The 20869-nt window shown below is 45.2% G+C and overlaps 1 protein-coding gene across 1 annotated transcript; it reads right to left on the minus strand.

Moving 5' to 3' along the window:
* Positions 1 to 777: 777 nt before the first annotated feature.
* On the minus strand, positions 778 to 20586 carry LOC137361291 (probable G-protein coupled receptor 139). Its single transcript, XM_068026179.1, has 2 exons — positions 20448 to 20586; positions 778 to 1721 (listed from the first exon to the last, which is right to left on the minus strand). Exons 1-2 carry the CDS (start codon positions 20584 to 20586, stop codon positions 778 to 780), a joined length of 1083 nt encoding a protein of 360 aa, XP_067882280.1.
* Between the last annotated feature and the right edge of the window lie 283 nt (positions 20587 to 20869).

Raw genomic sequence — 20869 nt, forward strand, 5'->3', positions numbered from 1 at the left:
ATCAGTGTCATCAATGGTTATAATTTGTTACAAAGAATGATAAAGTGTTATACACGATCATAAAGAATTATAAAGATTTGTAAGGTATTAGAGTCTTTCATAAAGGATTATAAACAGTTAACAAGGATTATAAATGTGTCTGAGTATTATAAAGGGATTATAAAGATTATAAATGGTTACAAAGAATTCTGGCTGCCGATGTCATGTCACCATGGTGAACATGCCCCGCCACCAACCTCCCATCATCCTGCGAGCAGGCCACGCCTGCGCTCCCCCAACATCAACATGAAGAAGCGCCTGTGCCCCCACTCCCCCGTTACCATTGGGAAGAGGCGCCCTTTACACTTCCCCGTAACTGTGGCACAAGCTGCGCCCCAACACCCCGTTACCCTGGGAAACTGGCTCCGCCGCCTAATCCCCCAGTAGTATGCGCCATCTCCACTCGAGTCAGCTTGGAAATAGGCCCCGATTCATTCCCCAGTCGCCCTGATAACAAATGGCCCAATACTCTCATCACCTCGGAAACAGGCTCCCGCCTCACTCCCCTATCAACCGAGGGACAGGCTGCGCTCGCCTCTTTGCCACTATGGTGACTGCAGCCGCTCCCACTCGGTCACAATGGCGAGAGTCTCTGTCGCCACCTTGTCAACATAGCAACAGACCCTGGCCCTGTTCCGCTACCATATTGATAGGCCCATCCCCCTCTCTCACCATAACCACAGGCACCATCCCCGAGTCTGTCACCATGACGATTGGCCCTGTCCCCACTCAGTCACCTTAGCGAAAGGCCATCCCTCGCTCGGTAATCTCAGCGTCAGGCTGCGCCCTCCAGCTGCTGGAAATTCGAGTAAAGGGGTAGCACAGCACATTCTTCAACTGCTCTCGGAACTGTGTCTGGGTCACGGCATAGATCGCAGTGTTTGTGCAGCAACTCAGGAGCTGCAGCATGAAGGCCAATTCCCTCTGAAATAGATGTAGAATTACGGACAAATACCCCAAGCAATCCATCCGCTGCCATATCGAATACACCAGCAGCACTGTCCATAACAGGATGAAATTTCCCGAGATAACTAACAGCAAAATGATGGATTTCCTGCGGCTCTCTATTTCTGGGTCTCTGCGGCTGTCCCCACTTCTGTGAACCCGGAGTCTCCTGCGTGATCTGCTGCTCACTAAAATGTGTCTGACAGTTAAAGCATTGAGAAGCAGAATCACCACAAATGGGACCCCCGGGGTCAAAATGTAATGGAGGAACTCGATTGTTCCCCAGGCCACAGAGAATGCAATATCCGGTGTAACTGCACAGAACCAAGGGATGTTCTGCAGCCAATACCCACCTGTTAACATAAAATACCAGAAGATGTTCTTTAGACAGCTCAGCACAGTCACTGTTCCTAGGACCACTGCCGCTGTTTTCTCTCTGCAATATTTACTTTTCAGCTTCTGGCAACAAATGGCCACAAATCGATCAAAGGTGAAAGTGACGGTGAACCAGACAGAACAGTCTGTGGCTGCATAAAGCAGGACGACGTGGACATTACACATGGGGATGTCATACAGAAACTGAAACTGTTCCTTGTAAACAATGGGAATGTGCCTCAAAATCAGGTCGAGGATAATGACCAGTAGATCTGCCGCTGCCATGGCCACCAGGTAGCGAGTGACACATTTGGAGAGACCGCACTTTCCCCGAGACAGGATCCCAATCGTCAGCAAGTTAACTGTGAGGAAGGGAAATAAAGAGGGAAATTATATATCAGGCTGGGAGCAACATTACCAGTTTGATTGATTACTTATTGATATTTACAATTGTGTTCCTGTATCCACTGATGTACTGAAACGATCGCACATGAAACAACAAATGGAATGGACTGGAACACAGTGGAAGGCATGAGAGATTCATTGACAAAAGGATGATACTGAAATTGTGAAACTCAATGTTGTTCAGAATCCTTTCCATTCCTCCTTTCCCTCTCTGGTTTACAAACAGTTCCATCTCTAATCTCTGCCAGTTCTGATGAAGGATTACCAACCTGAAACACTAACTCTGTTGCTCTGTCCACAGATGCTACCAGACCAGCTGAATATTTCCAGAATATTTTGTTTGTACTTCAGATTTGCAGCATCTGCAGCACTGAGGCTGAGAGATTCCCTCACCAGTGACAGGCAGCACGGAATTCAATTATTTCAAAGCAATAGTTGGAAATGAATACACTGAAAAGTCAATGAAACAAATAATCTCAATCGTCACTAAGTTAACAGTAATCAGGGGAAATTATCAGGAAACGATACAAAGTTTGGGAGTAAAACCATAATTTGTTACCACATTCAGTATGTAACTAATTATTGTGTCAATGACAGGGATTTCATCTGGAGTCAAGGAGCTGAATTTAGTGGAGCCAGAGGGGTTCCTGATGAGTGAAATCACATCTTGGCAATTTAGAGACAATAGCAGGCGTAATTCAATGGCGCTCGGGCGATTAACTGCCTGGCGCCGTTGTCTGCACCCCTTTAAGAATGGGGATCTCGCTTGGCGAAGCTGCTGAACAATCAGACGGCTAGCAGCACAGTAGTATTGGCAATACCACCGGGAACAGTGAAACTGCCAGTACTACACCAGGCCTGGGTGCAGGACCATGGCTGCAGCCTTAGACCCCAGATAATTATGGCGAGGACGCCGGGCCCAGTCAAGGAGTCGGGCCACTGCCAGTAATGCACCAGGCCTGGGGCGAGGAGCATCGCTAGACCCCGGTCCCAAGGTATGTGTGACGGGGTTGCTTCATCCAATCAGCGAATGGCGGGGTGGGGGGGCGGGGGGCTGGGTGGGGTCATTGCTGGAACACACGATAACTGGGATCAAGACCATCGCTGAATCCCTGAACCTCAGGTCATTGTGGCGAGGATGCTGGTGCCAGTCAGTGTGTGGGGGCGCTGCCAGTAAGGCACGGAGCTGGGACTGGGGTCATGGCTAGAGTCTTGGATGCCAGATAAGTGTGGGGTATGTGCAGCCAATCAGGGAGTGTGGGATAATGCTAGCACCACACCAGGTTTGGGAAAGGCCTGTTGCAGGTGCCATTGACCCCAGGTAATTAGAGCAGGGTTCCCAAGGCCTGCAGGTAGCAGACGGTAGCGAAAGTGGACTGGAAACAGGTCGTTGAAGGTAAATCAGTGTCAGAGCAGTGGGGACATTCAAAGGGGAGATTCGTGGGGTTCCAAGTAAACATGTTGCCAGAAAGAAAAAACGGTGGATGGCCATATCTGGAGCTCCATGGATGTCAAGGAACTTACCGGGTAAGATAAGACAGAAAGGAAAAGCTTATGTCCTTCACCGAGAGCTCAATACTTCAGAAAGCTGGGAGGAGTACATAGAGTGGAGGGGGAAAATCAAAAAGGAAATTAGAAAAGCAAAGTGATAACATGAAAGAATATTGACAAGAAAAATCAAGGTGAACACAAAGATGTTTCCTCTAAACATTAAGAATAAGAGGAAAACTAAGGCAGGAGTAGGGCGCATTAAAGTCCAAAAAGGGAGCCTATCTGTCGGGGCTGAATGTTGTGAATAGATGCGAACTGTCTGTAACTTTTCTTTGATGAACTTGAGCATTAACGTCAACCAGCATTTTCTTTAGCATGTTTTACGTTGTACTTTTATGTTCCACTTGCTAAAATGGGGCAGGGAGATCATGTGGTACAGATTGTCCAAGAGCCTGCAGAATTTGGAACTGAAGCAATTCAGAGAACATCCATTTCGGAAGTCACACCTGCCTAGAAGATGCCACAACCTGTCTGACCCTTCACAGCTCTCTCTCTGAGACCATTTCAGAAAGAACAAAAAAATAAAAAAAAGACTCCACTCTTCGAAAAATCCAGCAAAAAAAATCTACAAGAAGCCAAGCTGCAAAAAAAGAAGGAAAAAAAACAGCAGGGAAGCCTGCTTTCTGTTGGTTCCCTCTCCGTCAAAAAGGAGGTGACTTTTCAGTTACATCTGTCTTCACAGAAGAGGGGGATGATTCAGACATTGTAGTTAAGGAAAAGGGTGTGAAGTATGACTGTGATAAAGATAGGAAGAAAGGAAGTATTAATGGGATTGATACTCTTGAAAATGTATAAATCACCAAGGCTGGATGTAATGTACCCTAGGTTGTAAAAGAAAGCCAGGGCGGAAATAGCAGCGAGTGTGTCCATCATTTTCCAGTACTCACTGGATACAGGTGTGGTGCCAGAGGATTGGAGAACAGCAAACATTGCATGTTTGTTTAAAAAGGAAGCGAAAGATAGACCAAATAATTATCGGCCAGTCAGGCTAACGTCAGTAGGGGGCAAATTATTGGAATCTATTCTGAGAGACCGGATAAACTGTAACTTAGAGAGCACGAATTGATCAAGGACAGCCAGTATGGATTCAGTAAGGGAATATTTTGTCTGAGCAACTTGATTACATTTATTGAAGAAGTAAAAAGGAAGAAAGATGAGGGTAGTGTAGTTGTTGTTGTCTGCGAAGATTTTAGCAAGGGTTTTGACAAGCACCCAAATGGCAGACTAAATAACAAAATAAAACCCCATGCGGTCCAGGGAAATGCAGAAAGGTGGTTACAAGATTCGCTCAGTGGCAGGGAACAACGTTTAAGTTTAGGCAGGAGTTTTTTTGAGACTGGCAGGCTGTTTCCAGCAGCGGTCCGCAATGCTCAGAATTGGATCCTCTGCTTTTTGTGGTAGAAATTAACGATTTGGATATAAGTGTAGGGGGCATGATCAAGAAGTTTGCAGATGCATCAAAAGATGGTCATGTGGTTGATAGCGAAGAGCATAGGTGAAGACTGCAGGAATGTATCAATGGACTGGTCAGGTGGGTGGAAAAGTGTCAAATGGAATTCAACTCGGAGAAGTGTGAGGTGATGCATTTGGGGAAGTCAAGCAAGGCCAAGGAATACAAATTTAATGGGAGAATACTAAGAGCTGTAGAAGAAGTGATGGACTTCGGAGTGAATGTCTGCAGATCCCACATGACCATACACAGATAAAAAATTAAGAGCCGAAGTCGGCCATTGAACCCACCGAGGCTGCTCCTCCATTCAGTAGGATCATGCTGATCTGCATCTGACTCGAATTCCACACTCGTATCTACCCCTATAATCTTTGATTCCATTGCCTAACAAGAATGTATCTCCACCTACCTTAAAAATATTCAATGGCTCCGAATCCATCAATTTATGAGGCAGAGAATTCAAAAGTCGCACAGCCCTCTTAGAGAAATAAAAGATCCTCGTCTCCGTCCTGAAAGGGCGACCCCGAATTGACAAACTGTGCCCCCCAGTTTTGTACTCACCCACAAGATGAAACAACGCCGCCACATCCTCCTTGTCATGACCTTGCAGGAACTTATAAACTTTTATCAAATGTCCCCCACTTTTCTAACCCCAGTGAAAACAAACCCAATCTATCCAACCTTTCCTCAGAAGACAAACCACTTATTATAGGTATCAATCTAGTAATCCTCCTCTGAATCGCCTCCAATACAGCACATCCTTCCTTAAATAAGGGGACCAAAGCCGCACACAGTATTCGAGATGTGGTCTCGCCAATGCCCTGTATAACTGAAGCATAATATCCTTTCTTTTATTTTCAATTCCTCTCGTAATAAATGATACCATCCCATTAGCCTTCTTTATTACTTGCTGTATCTGCATAATAATCTTTTGTGACTCCTACAGTACAACGCCTAGATCCCTCTGCACCTCAGCACTATTCAGTGGTTCCGAAGAAGGGTCACTGACCCGAAACGTTAACTCTGCTTCTCTTTCCACAGATGCTGCCAGACCTGCTGAGTGAATCCAGCATTTCTTGTTTTTTTTTCAGATTTCCAGCATCCGCAGTATTTTGCTTTTATTTTACTATTCAGTGGTTCCCCGTTTAAGAAATACTCTGCTTTTTGATTCTTCCTGTTAAAATGATCAAATTCACATTTACCCACATTACACTCCATCTGCCAGATTTTTTCCCACTCACTCCCCCTATTTATATGGTTCTGCGACCTCCTTATGTCCTCTTCAGCTCATACTTTTCTACCTATCTTTGTGCCATCTTCAAATTTAGCTAACAGGCTTTCTTTCCCCTCATCTATGTCATTGATATAAATTGTAAAAAATTGAGGCCCCAGCACAGACCCCTGTCGGACTCTAGCCATCGCATGCTGCCAATCAGGAAAGGTGGGACAGTGGCACAGTGGTTAGCACTACAGACTCATAACTCCAGCAACCCGCGTTCGGTTCTGGGTACTTTCTGAGCGGAGTTGCATGCTCTCCCTGTTCCTGCGTGGATTTCTGATAGGTGCTCTGGTTTTCTCCCACAGCCAAAGACTTGTAGGTTGATAGATGAATTGTCCATTGTTAATTGCACCTAGTGTAGGTAGGTAGGTCGGAGGAAAGGTGGGGATCTGGCAGCGAATGTAGGATTAGTAGAAATGGGTGGTTGATGGTCAGCACAGACTCGGTGGGCCGAAGGGACTGTTTCAGTGCTGTGATTCACTTATGCATACTCTCTGTTTTCTGCCAGCCAGCCAATCTTCTATAATGTTAACATGTTACCCCCTTCACCATGAGCTCCTACTTTGCGCAATAACACTTTATGTGACACTTTTTCAAGTGCCTTCTGGAAATTCTGGTACAATACGTCAACGGGTTGCCCTTTATCCACAGCGCATGTTACTCCTTCAAGGAAATCCAATAAATTGGTTAAACATGATTTTCCTTTCACAAATCCATGCTGACTTTTCCAATTACCTTGTAATTTCTAAGTGCACAGATGTAGCCTCCTTAATAATCGATTCTAACACATACCCAAGACAGACGTCGAGCCAACTGGTCCATAGCTATCTGTTTTCTCTCTCCCCCACTTCTTGAATAGAGAGGTTATATTTGCTACTTTTGAGTCAGATGGAACCTTTCCAGAAACAACGAATTTTGAAAAACAAAATAACTCCAACGTATCTACGACCCCACTGGCTACCTCTTTTAAGACCTCGGATGAAGCCCATCAGGATCCGGGGACTAGTGAGCCAGCAGGTCCGTTAGTTTGGTCAGTTCCGCTTCTCTGGTGATTGTAATTTCACTAAGTTCCTCACTTCCTTCCGTCTCCAGGCTTACAGCGATTACTGGAATGTTTTTCGTACCCTCTATAGTGAAGACAGAAGCAAAATGTTTGTTCATTTCATCCGCATTATCTAATATTAAGTCCACATTCTCACTCTCTGGAGAACCAACACTCACTTTACTTACTCTGTTCCTTTTTAAATACCTGCAGATAATCTTGCTATCCGTTTTTACATTTCTAGCTAGTTCCCTCTCAAACTGTACCTTCTTTCTCCTGATTAACCTTTTAGTCATTCTCTGCCGTTCTCGTTATTCTGACCAATCAGCTGACCTGACAGACATCTTTGCACAATTGTATACCTTTCCTTAAGTTTGATGCTTTCCTGAACTTCTTTAGTTAAACATGGAAGGTGGGTCCTCGCCTTACATTTTTCCTTTATAGTAGGAATATACTTATTCTGCATTTTCTGAAATATCCCCTTAAATGTCTGCCACTGCTTCTCTATTGATCTATCTCCTAGTCTAGTAACCCAGTTCACATCAGCTAGCTCAACTATCATATCACATAATTTCTCTTAGTTAACTGTAAAATACCAGCATTCGACTCACTCCTATCTCTTTAAAACTGGATGTAAAATTCAATCATATCATGGTGGCTGTTACCTAGAGGTGTCTTTACTCTGAACTCATTAATGAATTGTGTCGCTTTACACAATACCAAGTCGAATAAACTTGCTCTTTGGTTGGTTCCAAAACGTGCTGCTTTAGGAACTATCTCTAAAGCATTCTATGAACTCTTCATCTAGGCTACCATTGCCAATCTGATTTTTTTCCAGTTTATGTGTAGATTAAAATCACCCAGGACTGTTCTTGTCCCTTTGTCACAAGCACCCTCTATTTCTTCGTCAATACTTCGTCCGAAACTGTAGTTACTGTTAGGGGGGCTGTAGACCACTCGCACAATTGAGTTCTTTCCCCTACTATTCCTCATCTCTACCCAAATCGATTCTGCATTCTTATATCCTCAACCAATGTCATCTCTAACTATTGCAGCGATGCCATCTTAGGTTATCAGTGCTACCCCTCCACATTGACCTAGCTTCCTATTCTCCTTGAATGCTATATGCCCCTCAATATCGAGGACCCATTCCTCGTCATCCTGCAGCCATTTCTCTGAATTACCCATCAGATAATATGTATTTACTTCATTGCTCACTATCAGTTTGTCTACGATGTTGTGATTGCTGTGTGCATTCAGATACAGAGCCTTTATTTTGGTCTTTTTTGTTATCTGTGTAGCATCTAGTCTTGACTGTTGGTATGTTCTTAGGTTTCTTTCGTTCTGTCCGTTTTTACCATTCTCCGACCTTCAATTCCCATGTTACTGTTCTGCTCTCTTGTCTTGGCTCTACCCCTTGATTTGCTACATCTACTAAGGCATGATCCCTCAAACCCCTTTTTTAGTTGAAAACCCTCTCTATTTAGCCAGTTATACAGTTTGCTACAAGACTGGTTCCAGCACGATTTCCGTGCAGACCGTCGCAGTAGTACAGGACCCACTTCCCCCAGTACTGGTGCCAGTGCCCCAGGAACCAAAACCCACCTCACCCGCACCAGTCTTTGAGCCACGTATTCATTTCAGGAATCTTATGTGCCCTCTGCCAAATGGACTTTGCTCAGTTAATACTCCAGAGGTTATTACCCTTCAGTTTCTACTCTTCAATTTGGCGCTAACTCCTCAGGCAGTCTAAGCAGAACCTCTTTTCTAGTTTTACCTATGCCGTTGGTACCTACTTGGACTGCGACAACTGGTTCCTCCGGCTCCCATAGAAAGAACCATGGAACCATAGAACCATAGAAGCATTACGGCCCAGAAGGTGGCCAGTCAGACCTTCGTGTCTATGTTGGCCTGGAAGAAAAAAAAATAGAAACTAGCCACCCAATCTAATCCTAACTTCCAGCACTTGGTCCAGAGCCGTGCAGGTTACAGAACTTCAGGTACATGACCAGGTACATTTTAAAATAATTGAGGCTTTCTACCTTCTGCACAGTTCCTCGCAGAAAATTCAAGACACCCACCACGCTCTGTGTGAAAAAGGTTTTCCTCATGTCCCTTCTAATCATTCTATAAAACTCCTTTCATCTGCCCCCTGGTAATTGATATCTCTGCTAGGGGAAACAGGTACTTCCTGTCTACTCTATTTAGGTTCCTCATAATTTTGTGCACCTCAACTACGTCACCTCTCAGCCTCCTCTGCCCTAAGGAAAATAACCCTAACCTGTCCAATCGTTCTTCATAGCTACAACTTTCGAGCCCTGGCAACATATTTTTAAATCTCCTCTGTTCTGTCTCCAGTGCAATTATATCCTTTCTATAATGTGGTGACCAGAACTGTCCGCAATTCTCCATCTGTGGTCTAACCAGCGTTTTATACAGTTCCAACATTACATCCCAGCTTTTGAATTCTATACCTCGGCCAATAAAGGAAAGTATTACGTCTGCCTTCTTCACTATTTTAACTATCTGTCCTGTCACCTTCAGGGACCTGTTGTCAGACATTCCAAGGTCTCTCACTTCTTCTACCGCTCTCACTATCCTCCCATTTATTGTGCATTCCCGTGCTTTATTTGCCTTCCCCAAATGCATTACCTCACACTTATCTGAATTAAATTCCATTTACCACTCTTCTTCCCACTCAACCAAACCTTTGACACCAGTATGGAGTCTACAGCTGTCACCTTCACTTTCAACTACCTGACCAATTTGTGTGTGATCAGCAAATTTCCCAATCACGCCTCTCACATTTAATTCCAAATCGCTAATATATACCACAAACAGCAAGGGACCCAACACTGAGCCCTGTGGAACGCCAGTGGAAACAGGTTTCCATTCACAAATCCATCCGTCGACCACTACCCTTTGTTTCCTATCCCTGAGCTAATTCTGGATCCAACCTGCCACATTGCCCTGTATCCCATGGGCCTTCGTCTTACTGACCAGTTTGCCATGTGGGAACTTCACAAATGCCTTACTAACGTCCATGTAGACTACATCCACTGTACTTCTCTCTTCACGCCTTCTTGTGACTGCCTCAAAAAACTCAATTAAGGTCGTAAGACATGACCTTCCCTTTACAAATCCATGCCGACTATCCCTGATTAATCCGTGCCTTTCTAACTGGCAGTTTATCCTGTCCCTCAGAATACATTCTAACAATTAACCCACCACCAAGGTCAGACTGAACGGATTATAATTATTTGGCCTATCCATCACACCCTTTTTAAATAATGGTACAATTTTCTCAGACTTCCAATCAATAGGTACCTCTCCTATATCGAGTGAGGATTTGAAGATGATCATCAGCGTGCACATCATTTCCTCCCTGGTGCCCTTTAACAATCGTGGATGCAATCCATCCGGTACTGGCGTTTTATCCACTTTCAAGGATGTCAGAGCCTCTAGTACTTTAAATACATGAATAGGAAGGGAATAGAGGGATATGGGCCCCGGAAGTGTAGAAGGTGTTAGTTTAGGCAGGCATCAAGATCGGCGCAGGTTTGGAGGGGCGAATGGCCTGTTCCTGTGCGGTACTGTTCTTTGCTGTTTGTACTTCCTCTGTAATATTTCACACCCCTCCACCCCTACAACGTCTGCATCATCCCTCTTCTTTGCCAAAAAAGAGACAAAAACTCATTAAGATCCTGCCCACATCTTCTGCATCTGCACATAAGCTCACTTGTCCATCTCTGATAGGCCCGACCATTACCTAAGTTATCCTCTTGCTCGTAATATACTGATGAAACATCTTTCGGATTTCCTTGATATTACCTGCGAATAATTTTTATGCCCTCACTTTGCTTTTCCAATTTCCTTTGTGACTTCACCCCTGCACTTTCCATACTCCTCAAATATTTTAAAAGAATCAAGTTGTTTGTGATCATCATATGCCTTCTTTTTCAACTTTAACTTACCCTGTAAGCTTCTAGATAACCAGGGAGTTCGAAATTTGGCAGTGCCACGCTTTAGGGACGTGCCTACACTGTGCCTGTTGAATTTCGTTTTTAAATGCCTCCCACTGGTTTGCAACTAAATGCTCCTTCAAATAACTGTATCCAGTCTACTTTCGCCAGGTCACCTTTCAGTTTCTTAAAATTTGCCTTCCCCCAATTTAGAATTTTTACTTCTGTTTTATCTTTGTCATTTCCCATGATGATGCTAAAACTAACTGTATTGTTCTCAATATCTCTTAAATGGCCACCCACTGTTACTTCCTCCCCTTGCCCAGCATCATTACTGAATATTAAATCTAGAATTGCATTCCCTCTCGTTGGGTTAGTTCCGTGCTTGCTAAAAAAAGTCCTTTTGAACATAATTCAAGAATTTTGTTTCCTCTGTGCCCTTCGTACTGTTTGTATCCCAGTTAATATTGGAGTTGTTAAAATCCACAACTATTAATTCCCAAATAGATTTTGCACTTCGTAATGTGCCGACATATTTCTTCTTCTACCTCCTTCTCACTGTTTATGGGTCTACATTGGACACTTGTAGTAGTGTGGCTGCCCCTTTTTATTTTTGAGCTCCACCCATATGGCCTCATTTGATGATTCATTTAGCATATCATACCTCCTCACAGCTGTTATTGATTCCGTAACTAATAATGCTACACCCCTCCTTTCTAATCTCCCTCTCTATCCTGCCTGAAATCTCTATATCCGGGGATGTTGAGCTCCCATTCCTGCTCTCCTTTAGCCAAGTTTCCGTTGTAGCAACGATATCAATTTGCCACTTGTCCATATGTGTCCTCAGCTCACCGGTTATATTTACTTTATTCCTTGCATTTAAATAAATAGCCATTGACACTGCCAAATTCCTGTGCTGCGCACTTTTTAACCTTTGCTTCTTCGGTCTTTCAGAGTCACTTGCAAATATCCTGTCTCCTGTTCCCTGCCCTGAAATTGTACTGTCTACGAATGTGCTCAGCTTCCCAGCCCCATGCCAAGCTAGTTTAAACCATCGCCAACAGCACAAGCAAACCTTCTGGCAAGGATATTTGTCCCAGTCCTGTTCAGGTACAGAACGCCCGGCTTGTACAAGCCCCATCTTCCCCAGAACCGGTCCTGCTGTCCCAGAAATCTGAAGCCATTCCTCCTGCACCATCTATCCAACCACGCATTCTTCTGCTGTATTTTCCCTTTTCGACACTCACTATCACATGACCTTGGGAGTAATCCAGCGATTACTACCTTTGTAATCCTGCTTGCGAATCTCGTTCTGAACTCCCTGAACTCAGCCTGCAGGGTCTCATCCCTCTTTCTTCCTCTATCATTGGTACCAATGTGGAGCACGACCACTGGCTGTGCATCCTCGCCCTCCAGAATTCCCTGGAGCCCCCCGGTGATATCCATGACCCTTGCACCAGGGACACAGCATGCCATCCTGGAATTACATCTGCGACCACATAAACACCTATCTGTTCTCCTAACTATAGAATTCCCAATCACTCTTGATCTCTTGCCCTTTCTCCCTACTCACTACACAGCTAGGCCACACATTGTGCTCTGGTCATGACTATCGCTGCACTCTCCAAACTGCTTCAGAATGAAGGTATCGTAGCTGCCCCAAGGGTAGTGGGCATTCACCAACATGATGTAGTAGGCATGGTTACACACCAACTGCACATTAATGGAGTGAGAGTTGTTTTCAGCTCCTGCAACTCTCCCCGTTGACACGGGGAACCCGCAGAGCCACCTGCACCATCTGGGATCCCGCTATCCTGACAAAGCCACGGAACCTCTCATCCCGCTTCTCCCTGCTGAGGGAGAAGATTATGACATAGATGGCCACCTTCACCTCTCGGAATTATCAGGGCGACACACAGGTGAGCTTAACGTCAGTGGTAAATACGCTTTTAGGAACAATCATTACGGGGAAAAAGATCAACATACACTTGGAGAGGTTTGAGTTAATTAAGAATTGTCAAAACGGATTTTTCAAAAGGCAAATCATGCTTTACTAATGTCATTGAATTTTCTGATGATGTAACAGAGAAGCTTTATGAAAGGAATGCGCTGGATGCTGTTTATATTGATTTCGAAACAAAAGTGTTTGACATGGCACCAAATGTGAGCCTCAGATTGGGAAGGCCAATGTCCTAGTGTATCAAAATGGACTAAGGGCAGAAAAAGAGAATTGTGTTAAATGGTTATTTTTAATACTGGAGAATGGTGGACAATGGCGTTCCCCAAGATCAGTACTGAGACCACTGCTTTTTCTTTGTTGATATATATAAATATCTTGGATAGTGGAATTCAGAGCAGAATCTCAAAATGTGCCTTTTTTCCTATACTTGAAGGAATGACAAACAGAGAGAATGATACAAACCGCCTGCAAAAGGACATAGATAAGCTGGGAGAATTGGCAGAGAAATGGTTCATGGAATTTAAAACAGAGGAGTGTGAGGTGATGCATTTTGGCAGAAAGGATAGGGTGAGGCTATAGAGACTTAATGGCACTGTTCTAAAGAGTGTGCAGGGACAGAAAGGCCTGTGGGTACATGTACATACATCTTTGAAGGTGGCAAGACATACTGAACATAGAACATGGAACATAGAACAGTACAGAACAGACCCTTCAGCCCACAATGTTGTGCCGAACCTTTAACCTACTCGAAGATCAAACTAACTACCTACCCTTCATTCTGCTATCATCCATGTACCTATCCAAGAGTCACTTAAATGTCCCTAATGTATCGGCTTCTACGACCACCGCTGGCAGCGCATTCCACGCTCCCACCACTCTCTGTGTAAAGAACCTACCTCTGAAATCTCCCCGAAACCTTCCTCCAATCACCTTAAAATTATGCCCCCTGGTGATAGCACTTTCCACACTGGGAAAACGTCTCTGGCTGTCCACTCTATCTATGCCTCTCATCATCTTGTACCCCCCTATCAAGTCACCTCTCATCCTTCTTCGCTCCAATGAGAAAAGCACTAGCTTCTTCAATCTTTCTTCGTAGGACATGCCCTCCAGTCCAGGCAGCATCCTGAAAAATCTCCTCTGCACCCTCTCTAAAGCTTCCACATCCTTCCTATAATGAGGCGACCAGAACTGAACACAATATTAAAAGTGTGGTTGAACCACGGCCTTATTGACCTGCAGCATAACCTCGCAGCTCTTAAACGCAATCTCCCTGTTAATGAAATCCAACACACCATACGCCTTCTTAACAACCCTATCAACTTGAGTGGCAACTTTGAGCCATGTATGGGCATGGACCCCAAGATTCCTTCTGTTCCTCCACACTCCCAAGAATCCTGTCTTTATGCCTGTATTCCACATTCAAATTTGACCTTCCAAAATGAATCAGTTCACACTTTTCCAGGTTGAACTCCATCTGCCACCGCTCAGCCTAGCTCTGCATCCTGTCAATGTCACGTTGCAACCTACAATAGCCTTCCACACTATCCACAACTCCAGCAACCTTCGTGTTATCTTCTAAGTTGCTAACCCAGCCTTCCCCTTCCTCATCAAAGTCATTTATAAAAATCACAAAGAGCAGAGGTCCCAGAACAGATCCTTGTGGAACACCACTGGTCACCGAGATCCATGCTGAATTATTTCCATCTACGACCACTTTCTGACTTCTATGGGCCAGCCAATTTTGTATCCAGACAGCTAGCTTTGTCTGAATCCCATGCCTCCTTACGTTCTGAATGAACCTACCATGGGGAACCTGATCAAACGCCTTGCTAAAATCCATATGCACCACATCCACTGCTCTTCCTTCATCAATGTGTTTTGTCACATCTTCAAAGAATTCGATACGGCTTGTGAGGCATGACCTGCCCCTTAGAAAGTCATGCTGACTGTCTCTAATCAAACCATGCTTTTCCAAATAATCATAAATCCTGTCTCTCAGAATCCTCTCCAATAATTTGACCACTACCGACGTAAGACTGACTGGTCTATAATTCCCAGGGTTATCTCTATTCCCTTTCTTGAATCAGGGAGCAACATTTGCCACCCTCCAATTATCCGGTACTACTCCAGTGGACAGTGAAGATGCAAAGAACATCGCCAAAGGCGCAGCAATCTCTTCCCTCGCTTCCCGTAATTTCCTTGTGTATATCCCGTCTGGCCCTGGGGACTTATCTGTCCTCATATCATTCATAGTTTCCAGCACATCCTCCCTCTTAACCACAACCTGTTCGACCATATCAGCCTGTTCCACGCTGTCCTCACTAACGACAAGGTCCCTCTCACTAGTGAATACTGAAGCAAAGTATTCATTTAGGACCTCCCTTATCTCCTCCGACTCCAGGCACAACTTCCCTCCACTATCCCTGATCGGCCCTACCCTCACTCTGGCCATCCTCTTGTTCCTCACATAAGTGTAGAACGCCTTGGGATTTTCCTCAATCCTACCCGCCAAGACTTTTTCATGTCCCCTTCTAGTTCTCCGAAGTCCATTCTTCAGTTCCGTCCTGGCTACCTGGTAACCCACGAGAGCCCTGTCTGATCCTTCCTTCCTCAACCTTAAGTAAGCTTCCTTCTTCCTCTTGACAAGCTGTTCCACATCTCTTGTCATCCAAGGTTCCTTCACCCTACCATCTTCCCTGCCTCATCGGGACAAACCTATCCAGCAGTCGCAGCAACATTTCTGTCGTGCATTTCCCTGAGAACATCTGTTCCCAATTTATGCTCCCCAGTTCCTGCCTAATAACATTGTACTTCCCCCTCCCCCAATTAAATATTTTTCCATCCCGTCTGCTCCTGTCCCTCTCCATGACTATAATAAAGGTCAGGGAGTTGTGATCACTATCACCGAAATGCTCTCCCACCGAGAGATCTGCCACCTGGCCTGGTTCGTTGCCAAGCACCAAGTCCAACATAGCCTCCCCTCTAGTCGGCCGATCAACATATTGAGTCAGGAAACCTTCTTGGACACACCTGATAGAAACTGCTCCATCCAAACTATTTGCTCTAAGCAGGTTCCAATCAATATTAGGGAAGTTGAAGTCACCCATGACAACAACCCTGTTACTTCTGTACCTTTCCAAAATCTGCCTCCCAATCTGTTCCTCCCTGTCTCTGTTGCTATTGGGGGGTCTATAAAAAACTACCAACAAAGTGACTGTTCCTTTCCTGTTCCTGACTTCCACCCATAATGACTCAGTAGACAAACCCTCTTCGACGACCTCCCTTTCTGCAACTGTGATACTATCCCTGATTAGCAATGCCACTCCACCACCTTTTTTACCTCACTTCCTATTCCTTTTGAAACATCTAAACCCCGGAACATCCAACATCCATTCCTGACCCTGTGATATCCACGTCTCCGTAATGGCCACAACATCATAGCTCCAAGTACTGATCCATGCTCCAAGTTCATCACCCTTATTCCTGGCACTTCTTGCGTTCAAATAGACACACTTCAACCCATCATACTGGCTGCAACTTTGCCCTGTCAACTGTCTCACCTTCCTCACAGACTCTCTGCACTCGGTATCCGCCTGTTCAACAGCTAGCCCATCCATTGATCTGCAGCTCCGGTTCCCATCCCCCTGCCAAACGAGTTTCAACCCTCCCAAAGAGCTCTTGCAAACCTCCCGCCCAGGATATTGGTGCCCCTCCAGTTCAGATGCAACCCGTCCTTCTTGTACAGGTCCCACCTTACCCAGAAGGTATCCTAATGATCTACGTATCTGAATCCCTCCCTCCTGTTCCTGTTCTGTCGCCACGTGTTCAGCTGCACTCGCTCCCTGTTTCTCGCCTCACTGGCACGCGGCACCGGTAGCAATCCTGAGAATACTACTCTGCTCGTCCTGCCTTTCAGCTTCCAACCTAACTCCCTATATTCGCTTTTCAGGTCCTCATCCCTTTTCCTCGCTGTGTCATTGGTACCGATATGTACCACGACCTCTGGATGCTCCCCCTCCCCCTTAAGAATCCTGTAGACTCTATCCGAGACATCCCTGACCCTGGCACCCGCGAGGCAACATACCATCAGGGAGTCGCGTTTGCTCACACAGAATCTCCTGTCTGTTCTGCTAACCACTGAATCTCCTATCACTATCGCTCTCCTATTCTCCCCCATTCCCTTCTGAGCCACTGGGCCATTCTCAGCGCCAGAGGCCTGGCCACTGTGGATTTCCCCTGGTAGGTCGTCCCCCGCAACCGTATCCAAAACTGTATACTTATTATTGATTGGGGCGGCCACAGGGGATCACTGCACTGTGCGCCTTTTCCCTTTCCCTCCCCTGACGGTCATCCAGCTACCTTTATCCTGTAACTTAGGTGTCACTACTTCCCTATAACTGCTCTCTATCACCCGCTCAGCATCCTTAATGATCCTAAGTTCATCCAACTCCAGCTTCAGTTCCCTAACACGGTCTGTGAGGAGCTGGAGTTGGGTGCACTTCTCACAGGTGACGTCAGCAGGGACACCAGTGGTGACCCTCACCTCCCACATCCTGCAAGAGGAGCATGCAGCTGCCTAGCTTCCATCCCCTCTGCACTAAATTGACAACAGAGATTTAAAAAAAGGAAAACCTTACCTTACCAAACCCTCTACGCAACAGTCCTTTTTTTTTTAGGAGGAGGATGGGTAGGAGACACTGCAGATGTAGTGTTTCGGGTTTCGCCACTGCCCGAATATATAAGTTGACTTACCCAGCAGTCCCCGTGTCCGCCGAGACAAAAGGTAAGTTATTTTAAACTGAAACTCACCTTCGCAGTGAGAGAATTATTATTCAGCATCCGGGATCTTCGGCTTCTCAAATGCAGGCATAATGTGCAGAAGCAGGGATGTTATGCTGAATCTTTATGCAACTCTGGCGAGACCCCAAGTGGAGTATTGCATCCATTTATGGTCACCTCACTTTCGGAAGGATGTAAGAATCCTTGAGAGGGTGCAGAGGAGATTTATCTGAATAGTTCCAGGGATGCAGAGTGTGGTGGTGGGGGCGGGGTGGGGGGGTGGGGGTGGTTGGGACAGCTTAGTTAAAAGGCTAGGTTGGAAAAACCAGCGTTCTTCTCCCGGAGCAACGGAGATTGAGAGGAGATTTATTAGAAGTGTGCAAGATTATGGCAGAATCATAGAGAATCACGAGTTGATGCAGCACAGAAGGAGGCCATGCAGCCCATTGTATATTCACTGGCTTTCTGAATGAGCAATTTACTTAGTACCATTTCCCTGTCTTTTCACCATAACACTGTACATTTTTCCTTTCCAGGTAACTGTGCAATTACCTTTCGAAACCTCAAGAGGACCTACCTCCAGCGTGCTCTCTGGCAGTGCATTCCAGATCTCATTCGCTCGCTGAGTGAAAACGTTTTTCTCATGTTACCATTGCTGCTTTTATCAAATACATTAAATCTGTGTTCACTAGTTCTTAATCCGTTCACGAGTGGGAACAGCTTCTTCCGATCTCCACTGTCCAGACCCCTCACGAGATTGATAGGATTAGCAACGTTCGACAAGGAAGAGCTGTTCGCATTAACTGATTGAAGTTTTTTGCAAGTGATGGGGGGGGGGGGGGGAATATGAAGAAGAACTGTTTTACACAGCGGATAGTAATGACCTGGATCTTGGTGTCAATGAGGCTGGTGGAAGCAGAGACAAATCAATTATGTTAAAAGGAATCTGGACGGGGCCTTGAAGGAAGTGAACTTGCAAGGCTATGGAGATTTAGCGGGGGAGTAGTACTGACTGAGGCTCGACAGAAAGCCAACATATACTCTATGGGCCGAGTGGCCTCCATTTATGTCGTAAATGACTCTATGATGATATCGCTGTCTAAGAATCTATGCTGGATATGCCACTTGATCTTGCCTGCAAAGATCCGGATGCATAGAAAATCAATGTAACTGTGACCTTTACGGCCTCTGGCACCTCCGTCCTCAGCTCTGTGACCACCTCCTTGTTGAATTGGAGTCACGTCACGCACTGCTCCTGGGTTAGGTGTAGATAGAAAAAGTTCTCTTGGAAAACTCGGGGTGGGTAGGACAGAGCCCGCATCCCCCCCCCCCCCCTTCCTAATTGCAGACATTCCTCTCTTCAGCCTATGCTTCTTGTGTTGGTGAGTTTACAGACCCAGAGACAGTCCAAATACAGTCTCTATATCTCGTCCAGATTTGGGTCAACAAATCCTCTGGCCTCCCTGAATGTCTGCAGCAGCTCACAGCACAACCTACAGAAAACCATCCACAGCATTTCCACTAACTTTATAATAGCAGACGTAAGTCAAAGGCCCATCACCTGTACATTGAATGACCGGTCCTCTTAAGCATCACTGGAGAGAGTTCCGCGTGCTGCTGAATGTATGGTCAGCTGACAGTGACTAACACAGGCGGTCAGTGGACATGCACAGCTTCCGTAGTGTCCACACCAGCGGCGCTGTAGAGCCAAATATCACAGCCAGGAAAGAGGGAAATGGGGAAAAAAACGCTTTTAAAAGGGCCACAGTGGAAATGGCCGAAGGCTCATCATTGATCCAAGCTTCCAGTAGTGCTGTCGAGCTGAAAATCACAGTCAGGGTCGGAAAGAGAGGAAAATAAATTCACATTCAAAAGGATCTGGAAAAAGACTTGAAGGCAAAAGATTTGCAGGAATATGGAAAATGGAGCGGGAAATGGGACTAATTGGAAGGCTTTCAAACACCAGATTGGCAATTTTAAAATTAAGGTGCTTCCAGAGCGGGAGCCGATTTGAGCACAGGGGTAATGGGTGATCAGGAATTGATGTGAGTTAGGATGCAGGCAGCAGAGGTCTGTATGGTCTGTGGTATGTTGAGGATTAAAACTGCGAGAGTGACCAGGATAGAAGGAAATAGTCAAGTGTGGATTTAACAAAGGCACATGTAAGGGTTGATGCAGCAGATGGGCTGAGGCAGAGCCGGAGATAGGCAATATTACATGGAAGGAAATACGCAGGATTGGCGATGGAGAAAATATGGATTTGGAACTCAACTCAGGGTTAAATAGAACGCAAACAGACTGGCTCAGCCTCGGACATTGGTCAGGGAGGGGTAAGTCGATCAATGATAGGGGCAGAGTTTCTCACAGAGACTGATACGACTGGCTTCAGTCTTCGCAGTTGTAAATTACCGCAACATTATTGCAGTGAAACAGGGTTTACAGATCCCGTAGCTGGAAATAAAGAGTTACCAGGAGCAGCAACAATGAGAGAGTAAATCACAAGAACTGTATGACAGTCAGGCATGGTTTAGAGAGCTGATAGCTGGAGATAGAGATTCACCAGGAATAACAACAGCAGCAAGGAAGGCAGAGTAAATGATAAGAACAGTAATGCAGTTAAACATGGTTTATAGAATTAAAAAACAGACAGAGACACTTGCCAGCGACACCAATAATAGCCAGCATGGGATAGTAAATGTATTGAACAAACAGAAGTATGTAATAGATCCAAGCAGCTAATGATAACGAATCATAATATGTCGAAAGAATGTAAATATTGGAAAATAAACTCCTGCCCATTGTTCTAACATTCCAATCTATTGTTATCAGTTTCTGAACGTTAGTCTCCCTCTCTCTGGAGCCAATGATCCCTGTTAGTGCCAGGAGTGCTGCTCCCACTGGCACGACGTAATGAAACACTGAACTGAGTCCCTTATTAATAGAAGAGGGAAACCCTCCAGTGAATAATTAGGCTTGATGCAGACTGGCATTAATTAGAGTCACTGAACAAACAGATTCAGTTAACTCCTTTCAATCGAAAACTTTTTGTCCAACAATAAAATAGAACATTTACCCGATCTGG

Source organism: Heterodontus francisci, unplaced genomic scaffold (assembly GCF_036365525.1).
Source record: "Heterodontus francisci isolate sHetFra1 unplaced genomic scaffold, sHetFra1.hap1 HAP1_SCAFFOLD_50, whole genome shotgun sequence".
In the NCBI taxonomy this organism is placed as follows: Eukaryota; Metazoa; Chordata; class Chondrichthyes; order Heterodontiformes; family Heterodontidae; genus Heterodontus; species Heterodontus francisci.

Bases quoted from the DNA above. Each gene is read 5' to 3' on its own strand.
- LOC137361291 (XM_068026179.1), bottom strand. From the start codon at position 20,586: ATGGGCAGGAGTTTATTTTCCAATATTTACATTCTTTCGACATATTAT. The intron at 1,722-20,447 runs GCAAGTGTCTCT...CCTTCCTCACAG, and splicing joins GGCTATTATTGGTGTCGCTG to TTAACTTGCTGACGATTGGG.